Source organism: Meriones unguiculatus, chromosome 6 (assembly GCF_030254825.1).
Source record: "Meriones unguiculatus strain TT.TT164.6M chromosome 6, Bangor_MerUng_6.1, whole genome shotgun sequence".
Taxonomy (NCBI): Eukaryota; Metazoa; Chordata; class Mammalia; order Rodentia; family Muridae; genus Meriones; species Meriones unguiculatus.
In genome coordinates, this window is record NC_083354.1 from 127,986,262 (window position 1) to 127,999,384 (window position 13,123).

Here is a 13,123-nt window from a genome sequence, read left to right on the forward strand (position 1 = left end):
TAACTCTAGCTTCAGAAAATCTGACACCCTCTGGTCTCCTTAGGCCTGCCTGCAAGTGGTGCACACGAGCTTGTGCCGACACCCATACATGCACATAGATAAAAAGTCAATAAATCTTTTTCAATTTTTAAATAAATTAAAATAAACAAAGGACTTGAAAAGAAAATCCCTGACCAAGAGCATATGTATTTGTTACTGTCTAAACCACAGACATTAATCAGTATCTTGACAGTGTTTTCCTTCCAGTTCTACATAAGTTTTGTTTTAACTCTAACAGTGCATTTGACAAAACCCCTAGCCAACTGCCAATGAAACTACAATAATTGCAATGCCACCAAACCCAAAAGTATTACTGAAGGAAGTTGGATTGGGAAAAAAATGATGTTCTCACTCAATTTTCATTAAAATACCTTATATTGAAAATTTGACAAAGATACAAGAAAACAAGAAAAGGAGTTGGAAGAAAATGGAGATTTTAAAGTGGAAACACTGAACACAGAAATACAAGTATAATGTGATTTAGACATTTCCTCACTGAGGCAGGGGAAGAACAATTAGCCTCCCCCAGAGAGGACCAATCAAGAGGCAATGCACTTGTGTGAGAAAGCTGGAGTCTAAGCAATAGAATATTTTATACTTTCAGAATAGAGTTTATTCCTTAAGAAGTATGCCTGGGTACCATGGTAAAGAGCTACTATGACAGTACCACCAGGTTCAAGCCAGATGGAAGACACATGATGCACATCACATTAGAATGAGGAGCATCTGCACCGTGGCCATGGTTAAGGGAAAAAGAACTGCTTCTGATTCTGCGAAGCCTAATCCAAGAGGAAAGGCCAAGCTTCTAACACAGCTTCAAATGAATACCAAATAGTCCAGTTTCTGCGGAAGAGATAAACATGGCCAATTCGTGTCTGTGTGCAAGCTTAAAGAGAAATAATAACCCTGGCGCTGGAGGGATGATTTATAAGAATTTTGATGAACATCTGCTACTACCACTCCTAGAATCTGCTGGGTCTGCAGCTGTAGAGCCGAGGATTCATCAACACATAATGCATCATAGCATAGTAAAAATTACTTCATCTTAAAGTTGAAATGGCAAATGCATTCACTTTTAACAGTAATAAAACATGAAGGCAAGTTAGTGGTAAGACTGCTTTGTCAAATAACTATAACTCAACAAATGATTGTTTGAAACGACTAACAGAAATAACAGAACTTGCCCCTTGACGGTTCTACCTTGTGTGTGTATTAGGGGCAGGTTCATGAACTTGTGCCCATGTGTGTGCACATACATGTACATGGGAGCACGTGCATGTGGAGATCATGTGTTTTCCCCAAGGTCTCTCACTCCACTTAGAGATCACTGGTTGTGCAGCACAGTCTGGTCAGCAAGCTGTAGGGTTCTTCTTGTCTCTGCCTTATCATTGCTACAATTACAGGCATGTGCTCTATCTGCTTACATGTGTACTGGAGATCTGAATTCAAGTTCTCACACACAGCAAGCACTTGGCCAGCTGGCTTATCTCCCCAGAAATGACACTTCTACTTTTTAGTATTTCTAGAATGGATGCTGTATTGTCACACTCATAACTGAATAGCAACAGTATTGAAAATTGCAGTGTTGTAGGGTGGAGTAAACCCTTCCTAGAAAGAATTCTAGAGTACACATGAGAGCATGTGTGTAACACGATCCTTCTTTGCCGAGCGTACTTCAGTGTTCTTTTCGAAGACAGATTACACACAGCCCTCTTCCTCAGAAGGGGTTAATTTCCTAAAGGTAATTTAGCTACTCCCAGAGAGGATTAGTTAGCTCGTGTGATTCAGGTAGGTAAGTATTCTGTACCAAACATAAAGCCCTTTTGAAAAATGAGGAAATACCAAACAAGAGAAAAAGCGCTCTGAGCAAGACGAAGCAGCCACTGCCCACTTAGACCATGGCATGCTGCCACCCCTCTGGGCTGGTGCTTGTTGCCCGCATGGTGCAATCTAAGGGAAGATGGCATCATAGGAAAGCCTTGCCCACGAGCACTTGAGGCCTTCCATTCTCGAGAATGGAATCACTTCTGTGAATGCCGCTAGCTGTCTAACCTGTAACTCGGACCCCTTTGTCACCAAATCTTAGACCAGGTTCAGATCTTGAGTCACTCCTACACTGAAAAGGGTTTACCTTTTTTGTTTGGTGCTGGAAGCTGGCACTCAGCTGATAACCTTTACACTCCTACTCCCAGGAGGTGGGATTTGTCTTAAGTGGCATTCCTGAGCCTGACAGTTGTCGTAGGTCAAAGTTCTGTCAATGTAAAAAACAACTGTCACCTCAAAGAGGGTAAGAGTTAGTTTATTCTGGAGCCAAGATGATGGAGTGTGGACTCAGGGCACAGATTTAGGATACTCCTGAAGTATTAACAGTTCTGTGACCTTTTTATTGTCACAGAACAAAGAAAGCTATAAATCACAACACTTTCCAAACACTGTGGTGGGGACATCAGAGAGGTGGCTCACAGCAAAGCAGAGAACCGCAGATGCTATCAAGATGAGACTCTTAGCAGCTGGCTGGTAGAAGTCAGTGCTCTTGCTAAGTTCCTACATTACAAAGGCAAGCTAGCGCACTGTTTCTACATTTCAAACGATTTACCTAACGGTCAGGAAGAAGTTAGGCCAAGTACAGATGGAGACAGTAAATGGCTCTTAAGATGTCTAAAGATGGCCCAAGGTAATATGGCTTTGCACCTGCAACATTCCAGGCTACAGTCACTGAAGTTCTGATCAGTTAATCGGCTTTGCAGGGGTTCACTTGAAGGGGTGGCTTCTCTCTGGGAACGTTCATTTACAATTTTGTCTTCTCAGCACAGTACAGGAACCTCAGCCCCAGGGGTAGGACAGAAGTTCTCAGATCCCTTGTGTCCGCTACCTTCCCCTCTCAGGAGGAGTGCTGCAGGTCACAGAAAGCCAAGTTGAACAGACTGAAGATGATACCTTTCCTGGTAGAAGAAGGTGATCTGCATCCTAGAGGGAGTCTGTTCTCTCTCCCTCCTCTTTATCATGTGTTGAGCATGGTGAGAGAACTACAGCTCACTTTAGAGTAAGCTCCGTGTGTTTGCCTTGCATGCCCCACAGCACCTTCAGAGCTCAGCTTGACCAGGTCTGTCCTCTCCAGCTTAGCCACCACTCTTCTCTGCCTGCTAACTTAGCTAAGTGGTCATCATCCTCTAAATCCTCTTGTATACACAGTGTTTAGAGAGTCCCTCTAGGGGAAGAGTAATGAATAGGAACCTATGTTTTAATGCCCTATGTCTTACACTGAATCAAGCCTTGGTAGCTTTTTAATAGATACTTTGTTCCCTCTATTGGTCCAATTTTTACCACCAACCACTCATTTGATACTATATTATACAGACAAGAATGTACTGGTCTTCATGTTCCTGAGTACAAACAGAATTCTTTGGTGGGTCCCTAGGTTATATAACCTATTCAAGGCAAAAACTGGCTGAAAACAATCCTCCACCAACCTTCATTAAGAAAAGGTTCCCACCCTTACAAACCAACAGCAGAATGATATCTTCAAGATTGTAATAACAAGATCATATTCTCATACACTCCTGTACACATTTCTGAGGAAAGAAAAAATAATAAGCCCCTTGTGGGATAGATTATTGTCTTATTCTTTTCTGTTTCTTTCCAAGAACATAGCAAAAGGTTGTATATTCTGTCAAATATTTTTAATAAAAATGAATAAGGAACCTTGGTAAGAAATATTTTAGCGTAGTTCTATTGAAAAGAAAAATTAGGTCATGGTGGCTACTTCCAAGAATTGAACATACAAAATTTAAACTAAAGTCGTGTGGATAATGGTGAAAGTTACTTCCATCTGCCGACTAGTCTGTGGTGGTGTTAGCTTTACTACTCACAAGCCACAGCACAGCCAGCTGTCTGGTTCACACTAGCAACAGGCTTGTAGTTATCGTTGTAAGTTGGTCTCCCAGAGTAAATTTACACATAGTCAATAGTTATGATTGTGTGAAAACAAATTCCAACAAACACACATTCTTTTCTCCACAGACAAGTGTTTAATCAAAGGTCAATTTTCCTCATTAGTGAAAAGGTTATGTAAGTAAGTCACATCACGTTTCTATGCTATAACTTCCTATACCCTTGAGATCTTAATATAAAATTGCCATAGGATAAACATACTAAAGTCTGTAAGCCTAAAGAAGCTAAGCAAGAAGGAGGACCCTGGGTAAGATCATCAATCCTTACTCAGAAAGGCAAACAGGACAGACATGGGAAGAGGAAAAAAAAAACAGGCAACAGGACAGGAGCCTACCACAGAGGGCCTCTGAAAGACTACCAACAAGGTATAAAAGCAGATGCTGAGACTCATATTCAAACTTTGGGCAGAGTGCAGGGAATCTTATGAAAGGGGGGAGAGCAGGACTTGGAGGGGACAAGGGTAGGGCTACATCTGGGATACAACATGAATAAACTGTAATAAATAAAAACTTATATTAAAAAATATTGAGCTGCAAATGCACTAAGAGAAAAGATACAACTGAAGCCAAAAGAATGGATCAACTCATGAAAACAGAATGTACAGAGAGTAAAGAAAACATGATCAAGTATAGAGGCAGGGAAAAGTACACCACTGTGCCTTTTCTTTAGAAAAAGGTGGGTGTTAAGATAAGACGGTTCGGGTCTACAGATCAATTAGTAGGGTACACACCCCAGCATCGACAGCTCTAAGTTCCATGTCCATAAACAACTGAGTGTGTTGATGTCAGACTGTGTTTCAGCACTTAGGTGGAAGAAATAAGAGAATGAGAAAATCAGAGTCCTCACGGCTACATGAGTCATTCCCGCTACGTGGGAGGAGTGTGGGACGCAGCTACTGAGGCTGGGGGTGAGTACGAACTGGGTCGTGTCTGGTGGGGTGATAGCTCTGATGTCAGAAAAGTTAGGAGAGGCAGGCATTGTTTTCCCGCACTCAGAACCGGGAGGTAGTTCAGGACTACAGCTGTGCAATGACGTGGGCGTGGTCAAGGGAAGAGATGAACCTACTCTGATAGAAGAGGGCAGAGCTCGGAGAAAAGGCACCAAACAAAATAAAGATGACTTTCAGTTCGTTAGTCTTAGTTATGCATTCTGAAGCATGGTTTTGTCCCTTTACTGCCTACTAAGTCTCACTGAAATCCTTTCTTCTCTATTCTAACTGCTAAATGGTAAACTTTCATTCACAGCGGCTCAGCCAGGATTAAATCATATATCCCCTCCTTCTCTCATCCAACGATATTCCAATGATCTGTAAGAGATCCGTGGGGGAAAGAGCAATGGTACAGAGAACACGTAGTCCCTCCGCCAACAGAACTCTCCTCTGGTTTCAGCCGAACACATTGGACTTCATCCAGCAAAACACAGGCACGTGTTATCATGGGAAAAGGCAGCCTGAAGAATCAACTGAGGGAAAGTCTCAGATCCCACATATCCCCAATAACACACCCACACACCATGCATAAAGGAAAGATGTTAGCACAGAGTGAATCCTGCCAAGTTCATGTTGGACTCTGTCTTTGCAATACTAGATTTTAAGGCAACAAAGAACCCAAAGTTTGGAGCTTCAAAGTCCTTACCTTATGAAAACATAAAGTGCAATAATATTTGTCCTGCATTGTTTAATAAGATTAAAAACAATTTGTCTAGTACACTTAGCTTGTGACAGCACTAAAATGTGTCTTTAACAATCAGAAGAAACCAGACCAGCAAACAAAACAGTGCCTGCACGCAAATAAAAGGACAACAAGTCTCCAAGACTGTTTCTCTCTGTTCTGACCTTTGTTGTGTTGGTTTCATCTTCCAGGGTGAGAGTCTTTGGAAGCCATCTATGTGCATTACCCTGACTGTCATCAGCCCCAGCATGAGGGGAACCATCCCTTCAAGAGGTCCACACACGTGGCAGTTCCTGGGCTAAATCAGTAACTTGCTGAACCACATAGTTGTTTTTATTGTCTTTACCATTTAAAAATGATAAATGAGTAGTCTGCTGTGTTGTAAACGCCTGCCCTGGTGTAGAGAGCAGCTCTCTTTCCTGAATTAGACATTGGCCAGAAGTGTGGAAATGTGCCAATCACCAAGTCTTGAGACATAGTTAATATAAGCCAAACGTAATCTGATGTTAATATAAGCCAAATGTAAGAGGGCTCAGAGCCCCAGAACACTGCAGATCAGTACGTGGGTCAATAACAGGAAAGAGAAAGGTGGTAAGAAGGAAAGACAGAGAAAGAGACAGGGACAGATAGAGGAGAGTGAGAGGAGAGAGAGAAGGAGAGAGGGAGAGAGAGAGAGAGAGAGAGAATGCACGGGCAATGTCCCTAGGCCTGGTGCTATCTCTAGAAGAACAGGATATAATTATTTGAGATGATACTCAGAGATCAGCATTTTTTAAGTATCACTAGGCTCAATGTAGTTCCAACTGTCCCCAAAAGGAGAGAGTATTACTCTAGGGACTCTCAGGCCTCTGATAAAAATGGACTTTATCACCTAATCCAGAAATAATATATCACTTAACTTCCATGTACTGAAAAATGGAAGAAGTATTCTTCCCCTAAACAAAGGGGAGGTTCAGGTACTGCAAGTATAAGGGGTGGACCCTTGCCAGCAAAAGTGGAAGCCAGAACTATAAAGACTATCAAAGCCATTCTGCCTGGTTCTCAACTTAGTACAATTATTGCAAATCTTATCACATTTTCAATGCCTCCTAAGGAAGGTCCTCTTTCATGATTATAGTTTTTTTTCTTTATTAATTACACTTTATTCACTTTGTATGGCATTCCCTACAAAGCTTTGTTCATCTACAAGAGGCACTCAGTAATAACATGTCATCTATATATTTGTTAATATAATAACAAAATATAGCCAATAGCGGGTTATCTGGGCATCAGTGAATGAATACTGACTATAATGAGTACTTCTTTCCTGACAAGTAATCATCAAAGCTCCCAAACTTTAAAACTAATTTCTACCTACAAATAGTTTCTAGAAAATATTTTATTGTGATGAAATAATGACATTAAATTTTTGTTGTTGTTGTTGTTGCTGTTCTTTAAAATGAACACATAGGTGTTTATTTTTATATTGGTGAGAGGCAATTCACCCTTAAGAAATCTAGCAAAGCCTGTAGCATCCCTCCTTGCCTTTTTAAAGATAAGCAACAAAAACATATTGGTTAAAGAAGACTTACTTGATCAACATAGGAATATATTGGCCCAATTCCCAGGCCTGCAGGTTCCACAGATGTAATTTAAGAACCCAAGGCTACATAATCTCCCAATCGATGTTTTATTTAAAGGCATGTTCAAAGTATTTTACCATAGAGGTGGGAGAAAGGTTCTTGGCGGAGAGAACAACCCTGTCTACCTGTAAGGTCAGCAGGTCTGGGAATGCAGGGAGGGATACCTGAGTGAATGACTGACCAAAGAACCACACCATCAGAGTGCAATGAGGAGCAGCTCCCTCACGTGGGAATGTGGGCCTTGGGCTGTCGCGCCCTCCCTCTCTTCAAGAGTAGACATTTGAATTTTCATATGAAGTATCCATCTTGTTAGTGTTGGTAGGACAAAAAAAAAAATTTTTTTTTTTTTTTTTTTTTTACATTCCAGGACAGGCCTCACACCCAGGAGTAGTCTTCCAATACAAACTGGACTTGATGGGTTGAAGACTGAGAAAGAAAGGAGGAAGGGAGGGAGGGAGGATGGGAAAAAGAAAGGGAAGATGGGAAGGAGAGAGCAAGAGAGAGCATGAGCCTGGGGAGAATATCTGGGGAAAGTCTAGAGGAGGGGATGAATATGAATAAAATGCACTGCATGAAATAACCAGCATTGTTGGAGACAATGAAAGCAGTCTTTAACAGATTTCTCTAGAAGGAAACAAGAAAGACAAGGTAGAAGAATCAGTATATGCCTTAGATTTGTTTTTAAGGCATAAGATTTAAACTGAATTTAGCATCTTTTCCTACAGTGCCAGCATGCTACAATCGGGTAAACTAGCAGTTTAGGAGATGCCTCAGATCTTTCAATATTTACTTGAAGTCTACTTCCCCATGCTAGGCAGTACACAGGCTGGTAAGAACACAAAGAAAACACTGTCTCTGCTTTCAGAGTTTACAGACCGTGGAAAGAAGTATATCAGGAGTTTACAATACCATGTATTAAATAGAGCCTATCACAAAGATATGTAAAAAGGACAAAGGGAGGAGGAGGAGGAAAACATTCCTCCTCCCAGGAGATTGAGAGGAATTCTCAGAGGAGAGATCTCTTTCGGTGTTGCTTCATACTGCGAGGCCCAGACTATTAAACACTTAAGATATGCTGAGTAATTAGATTTTTTATTCTAGCAGAAACAGAAGGACACTAAGAATTATTCACAAAAGAGCAATATGGTTGGACCATCATCACCATCATCATCATCATCACTGTACTGGCAGCAGAGTAACATAAGATGTAGAGGAGGCAGAGTAGACAGTGAAGAACTCCGGAAAATGATTTAAGTAATTCGGCCCATTAGGAAGTAGCAAGAACATGAAGCAAGGCTAGTTGGTTAAAAAGATAATGTTATGGCTACAGAAGCTCCACTTTATGGTAAGCATCCATCTTGGTACTCACCAGCCATCTCTGACTCCAATCCCTGAAAGATAAGTTCCCAGTAACCCTGGCTCAATGACCTCCACCCAAAAATGTACAGCCGTGACCATCTACTTGCTATTATATAACTAACTGCTTTTTATTTTTTTGCTTATGCAGATACCCAAATATTGTTTTGAGTTGCCTTAACCACTTAACTTGGCAGAACAGAACAGTTTTTACTTGCATGCATAGATACTGAAGGTCTTCATGTGGTTTTCCCCTTTAAAAGTCCTTCCTTGTGCCCTCTTTCATGACAAGAACACATTTGGCTCAGAGGGTGTTCATTCTGCTAGCAGCTAATCACTAATTCTTTTACTTATAATTGGATTGAGTCTATGGTCTTTCCATAGAAGTCACAAACTTCGTAACAGTAACTAGAGGACAGAAACAAAATGAAAGAACCTGGTGGCTGGCTTATCCTAGGAGGGGGAGGTAGCAGAAATGAGGAGAGGAGGAGAGAGAAAGCTGGGGACCAAAGCAAGCAGTAGTCTCTGGAGCCAGGTTACGTGAGGTCAAATGTTCTCTCACACTAATTTTCTCTGTTGCTTCAGGCAAGTTACTTAAGCTCTCTGAATCTCTTTTTAGTATATATGCCCAATAATCATGTGACAATGTTGCACATTTGTGCCTAATACTTCCTACTATTATTCCTTACTGTAATTCTGGTTAGGGTGGTGGCATTATCGTGTGTGTGTGTGTGTGTGTGTGTGTGTGTGTGTGTGTGTGTGTGTGTCAGAGGACCAAATATCCCATTTGTTGTGCTTCTATCTTCCATAGTGATAGGGTGAACACACTGGCATCTGCTATGCTTTAAAACAGTCTAGGTTGCTGTGGGTTTATGTATGGCTCACAGATTGCCAAGGAAGCTCCCTTAGCATAGTGATGATGGTAGAGCCCTTGATGCATATGAGATTGTCTACCATCTCTTCAAGGATGGGGCTAGTGTTGGAGTCTCTATGATAGGAATGTTAGATAAACATCTCTTAGATGTGTGATAGAAAGCCGAGAAGGCAAAATTCACAGAGGTTCGTTAAGAAAGAAGGACAGATAAATTGGAGGGATTAAAAAAAAAAAAAAAACAGAAGAAAGGGGTCTATAAGAACAGCCCACAGAAATTACAACATAGGAGGCAAGTGTATGAAAACACCTATCTCACAGTTAGAAAATCTTGAATGAAATAATCTAACATGACTATGCTATCGCTCAGTGTACTTTTCATTCATTATCTTGACTTTAAATCCAGTTCTAGAGATAGAAGGAACAGGGGCTTCTGGGGAAAATCATATCTATTTCCAGAAGTTACAGGTTTAAAGACATTGAATTCAGATATTCCTTATAATTCCGTATAATTCAATTATGTGACGTAAGTATGGCTTTGCATATCAGTGAAGTTAAAAAGGATCTGTTTCTATTGTTTGCATTTTGGTACAAGAACAAACTGTATTCCTTCTTTCTTCTAACTTTCCTGAAGAACCAGGGCTGATAACAAGCAGCAATGTTCAACAATAGGACATCTATGTCTACAGGTCCTCCTTGTTGCAATTGCTTTTCCTGCCACTTCTACTTTGACTATGAAACCTCAGGGATGCAGCGTAAATGCAGATTTCATTTGAAGAGAAAGACATTTCCAAAACGTCTCCTGTTACAAATAACATTGTTATTACAAAAAGTCTGATGATTTTGGCGGTATAGAATATAAAGTGAAAATGTTGAGCATGTTGGCTTTGGACTCCACCACTTCTCAGGTATGAGGGCCTGAGAACCTTACTGTTTTGAGCCTCCATTTGTTTCCTCCTATGGAAAGGGCAACGTTAACTCTGGATTCTTTTAAATAGTGGGCCCCTTCGGACAAATAGTGGGTTCATAATATTTTTACCTTTCAATGCTTCAGAGTAGAAGAGATTGAAAAAGAATGAGACATGCATTTTTTTTAAAGTCTTTGGGAAGGATTTATTGTTTCTTACAATTATCAGTGTAACTGTCCATTTACAGAAGACCTAGTGGGCCTGAGCCATACTTCTCCTGGCCCCAGGGCCAAGTAAGCTTTGTGCTTTTCATCAGCTTACCAATGTAACACATGACTCATTAAACAAAGTCCCTCAAAATCTAAACCAAACTAACTACCAGAGGCTTACACATAAGCCATAGCCTAATGATGAGCCCAAGGGAACTGTACCACCTCACCAAATGTTCTTGGCCATTGGGTGTTTTTCAAAAATAAAAAGACAAGTATTGCTAAAGCCATAATTGCTCCTCTTTTATTTTACATGAAATAACAGCAAAATAAATTAATGGGATAGAGTGAAACTGTCCAGTCATGAAGAGAAGATGGGTTTAAATCCACCACCTAAATTTTCAAATGACATAGTAGTGTTTCATCTGGAATTTAAAATCAAATAAAAGAAAGGCTGGAAATACCCTGACCTGCTATTAACTTCGCATTTTTTTTAAGATTACTATGCTTTGCTATTGGCAAAATAGTCATTAAAAATTCAACACAGAGTTAAGCAGTAAAATTGGATCCCATAAAGTATGATGATAGTATTGTGGATCTTAAAACCCCCTGTGCAGATGTTCCTAATCAGACTGAAAACACAAATACACAAACCAGTTTGTTCCAGCTACAGAATAATTTCATTAAAAGCATACTTATAATTGAACAGAATAAATAATAATTAAAGCCAGGGAAGTAGTGAGACTGCATGGAAATATAATCACAGAAAGTCTTTGCCAAGAAAACCATTCCAAAGTTTTAAAGCTGGAGAGTGGAGAAATCAGTTCTTTTCCTGGCTACAGGTAGAAAATTATTACCTGAGTTAGCCAAAACCCAGTGAACATATCTTTAGGGAAAGCATGCACACACACACACACACACACACACACACACACACACACAAACACACACACGAGTGTAGACCTAATTACCCAGAATGTTGTTTTTAACCTCCTCTGGGAACATTAGAAGTCTGATTTGCCATGTTCCATTTTTCATTGAAATGTAAGTGCTGTAGGAAATACACTGCAGAAGTAAACAGCCACACGCAGCCCGCACAAGCTCCGAGGACATAGGATTCTCTTTGCAAATAGTCATCTTGGCAATAAGCCTCCTTTATGTACAAAAGGCTTTGTTCCCTGCTTTATAGCAAGTCCCAGGGCTACAGCAGGTAACTATGTGCTGCTAAGTAGGCTCAAAAGCAATTGTATTCAAAACAGGAAATATTTTATAGCTTGATTCGATGAAGGTAGGAAGTTATGTCAGCACACTTAAATTATAAGAGCTTGTTTTCCCACAATTACTGATCTTCTACCCTGAACCATTATGAACTTTAACATTGCAAAATACGTAATTCCATTCAAGGGTTGGTGCTTAATTGCTTAATTCCTAGCCGGGGGTGAGGGGGGGGCAAGTAATTTTAAAAGCAATTAGGAAAATCTTACACAGAAGCATCTACTCTGCTTATTTTCCTAGCATTAATATCCATTTCATTAGAAGTCTGTTCACTAGCTAAACTGTTGCCCCCAGATCATAATTCCCACCCAAGAAGCGAAGTAACATCTATTCTGCATAAAACTGTAAACCCAAATGCACTTACCTTGTGTCACCTGTTGAACTGCCAACATTACTCCAGACACAATGTCTGGGAGCAGGTTTTCCCTCAGATTGTACTGTGGTGCCCATTCCAAAATAGGTAGGCGCCTTTTACACCACTGTTTAATGTCTTCACAGTGGGGGGTATGCATCTTGCCCCACAGCGCACTTTTCTTCTTCCTCTTTGCTCCTGTCATTTTTCAGATTCCCTCCTGTAGGAGTCAACTTCTTCAGACAAGGGAGAGAAAAAAAAAAATCGTTGGAGAACACCTCCTTTCAATGCCAGGCTCCAATTCGTCTGTGGTTTACAATGTCAAAGCTATCCAGAAAATAAATAAGTGGGAGAGGGAGAGAGGAGAAAGAGAAAGAGAGAGAGAGAGAGAGAGAGAGAGAGAGAGAGAGAGAGAGAGAGAGAGAGGCAGAAACACAAATGGATGCAACTCAGCTGTATACCTTACTATGGTTCAGCTAATTATTCTAGATAAAAATTACAGACCCAAACCTTGAATTCTTATCTGAATAAGGAATGGTTCCTGTTAGTGTAATACTTTTCTGATCTTGGAAAAGTAATGGGCTCAGTGGTGAGATGGTTACAGCTCCCTTGCCAGTAATTCCCTTTATATTCACTGTCGTCTTATGTTTTTGGCTGCATTCCCAATGGTTAATGAGGTGGTTCTGGGCGTGTGTTGGAAGTGGGCTGGGCTATGCTAATGAAACCAGGAAACATCGGGCCAGCCGGTGTCTCCCTATAAGCCAAAGCTAAGTCATGACTGTCAGAGGGATCTGCTGTACAGAATATGCTAAGAGACCACGGACACTCTTCTTTGTGAGGTGTGCATTTCAACATGACTGAAAATTGCCA

General features: G+C 40.7%; 1 protein-coding gene across 2 annotated transcripts in view; it reads right to left on the reverse strand.

Annotated features, from left to right (window-relative positions):
• Slc26a7 (solute carrier family 26 member 7) overlaps positions 1 to 12,860 on the reverse strand; it is a 119,096-nt gene extending 106,236 nt beyond the window's left edge. For both annotated transcript variants that reach the window (XM_060386017.1, XM_060386016.1), the window contains exons 1-2: positions 12,764 to 12,860; positions 12,266 to 12,489 (exon numbers count right to left, since the gene is read on the reverse strand). In XM_060386017.1, coding sequence (XP_060242000.1) covers positions 12,266 to 12,458 — 193 coding nt within the window. In that variant the 5' untranslated portion in view covers positions 12,459 to 12,489; positions 12,764 to 12,860. The remainder of the gene's footprint in view (positions 1 to 12,265; positions 12,490 to 12,763) is intronic.
• Between the last annotated feature and the right edge of the window lie 263 nt (positions 12,861 to 13,123).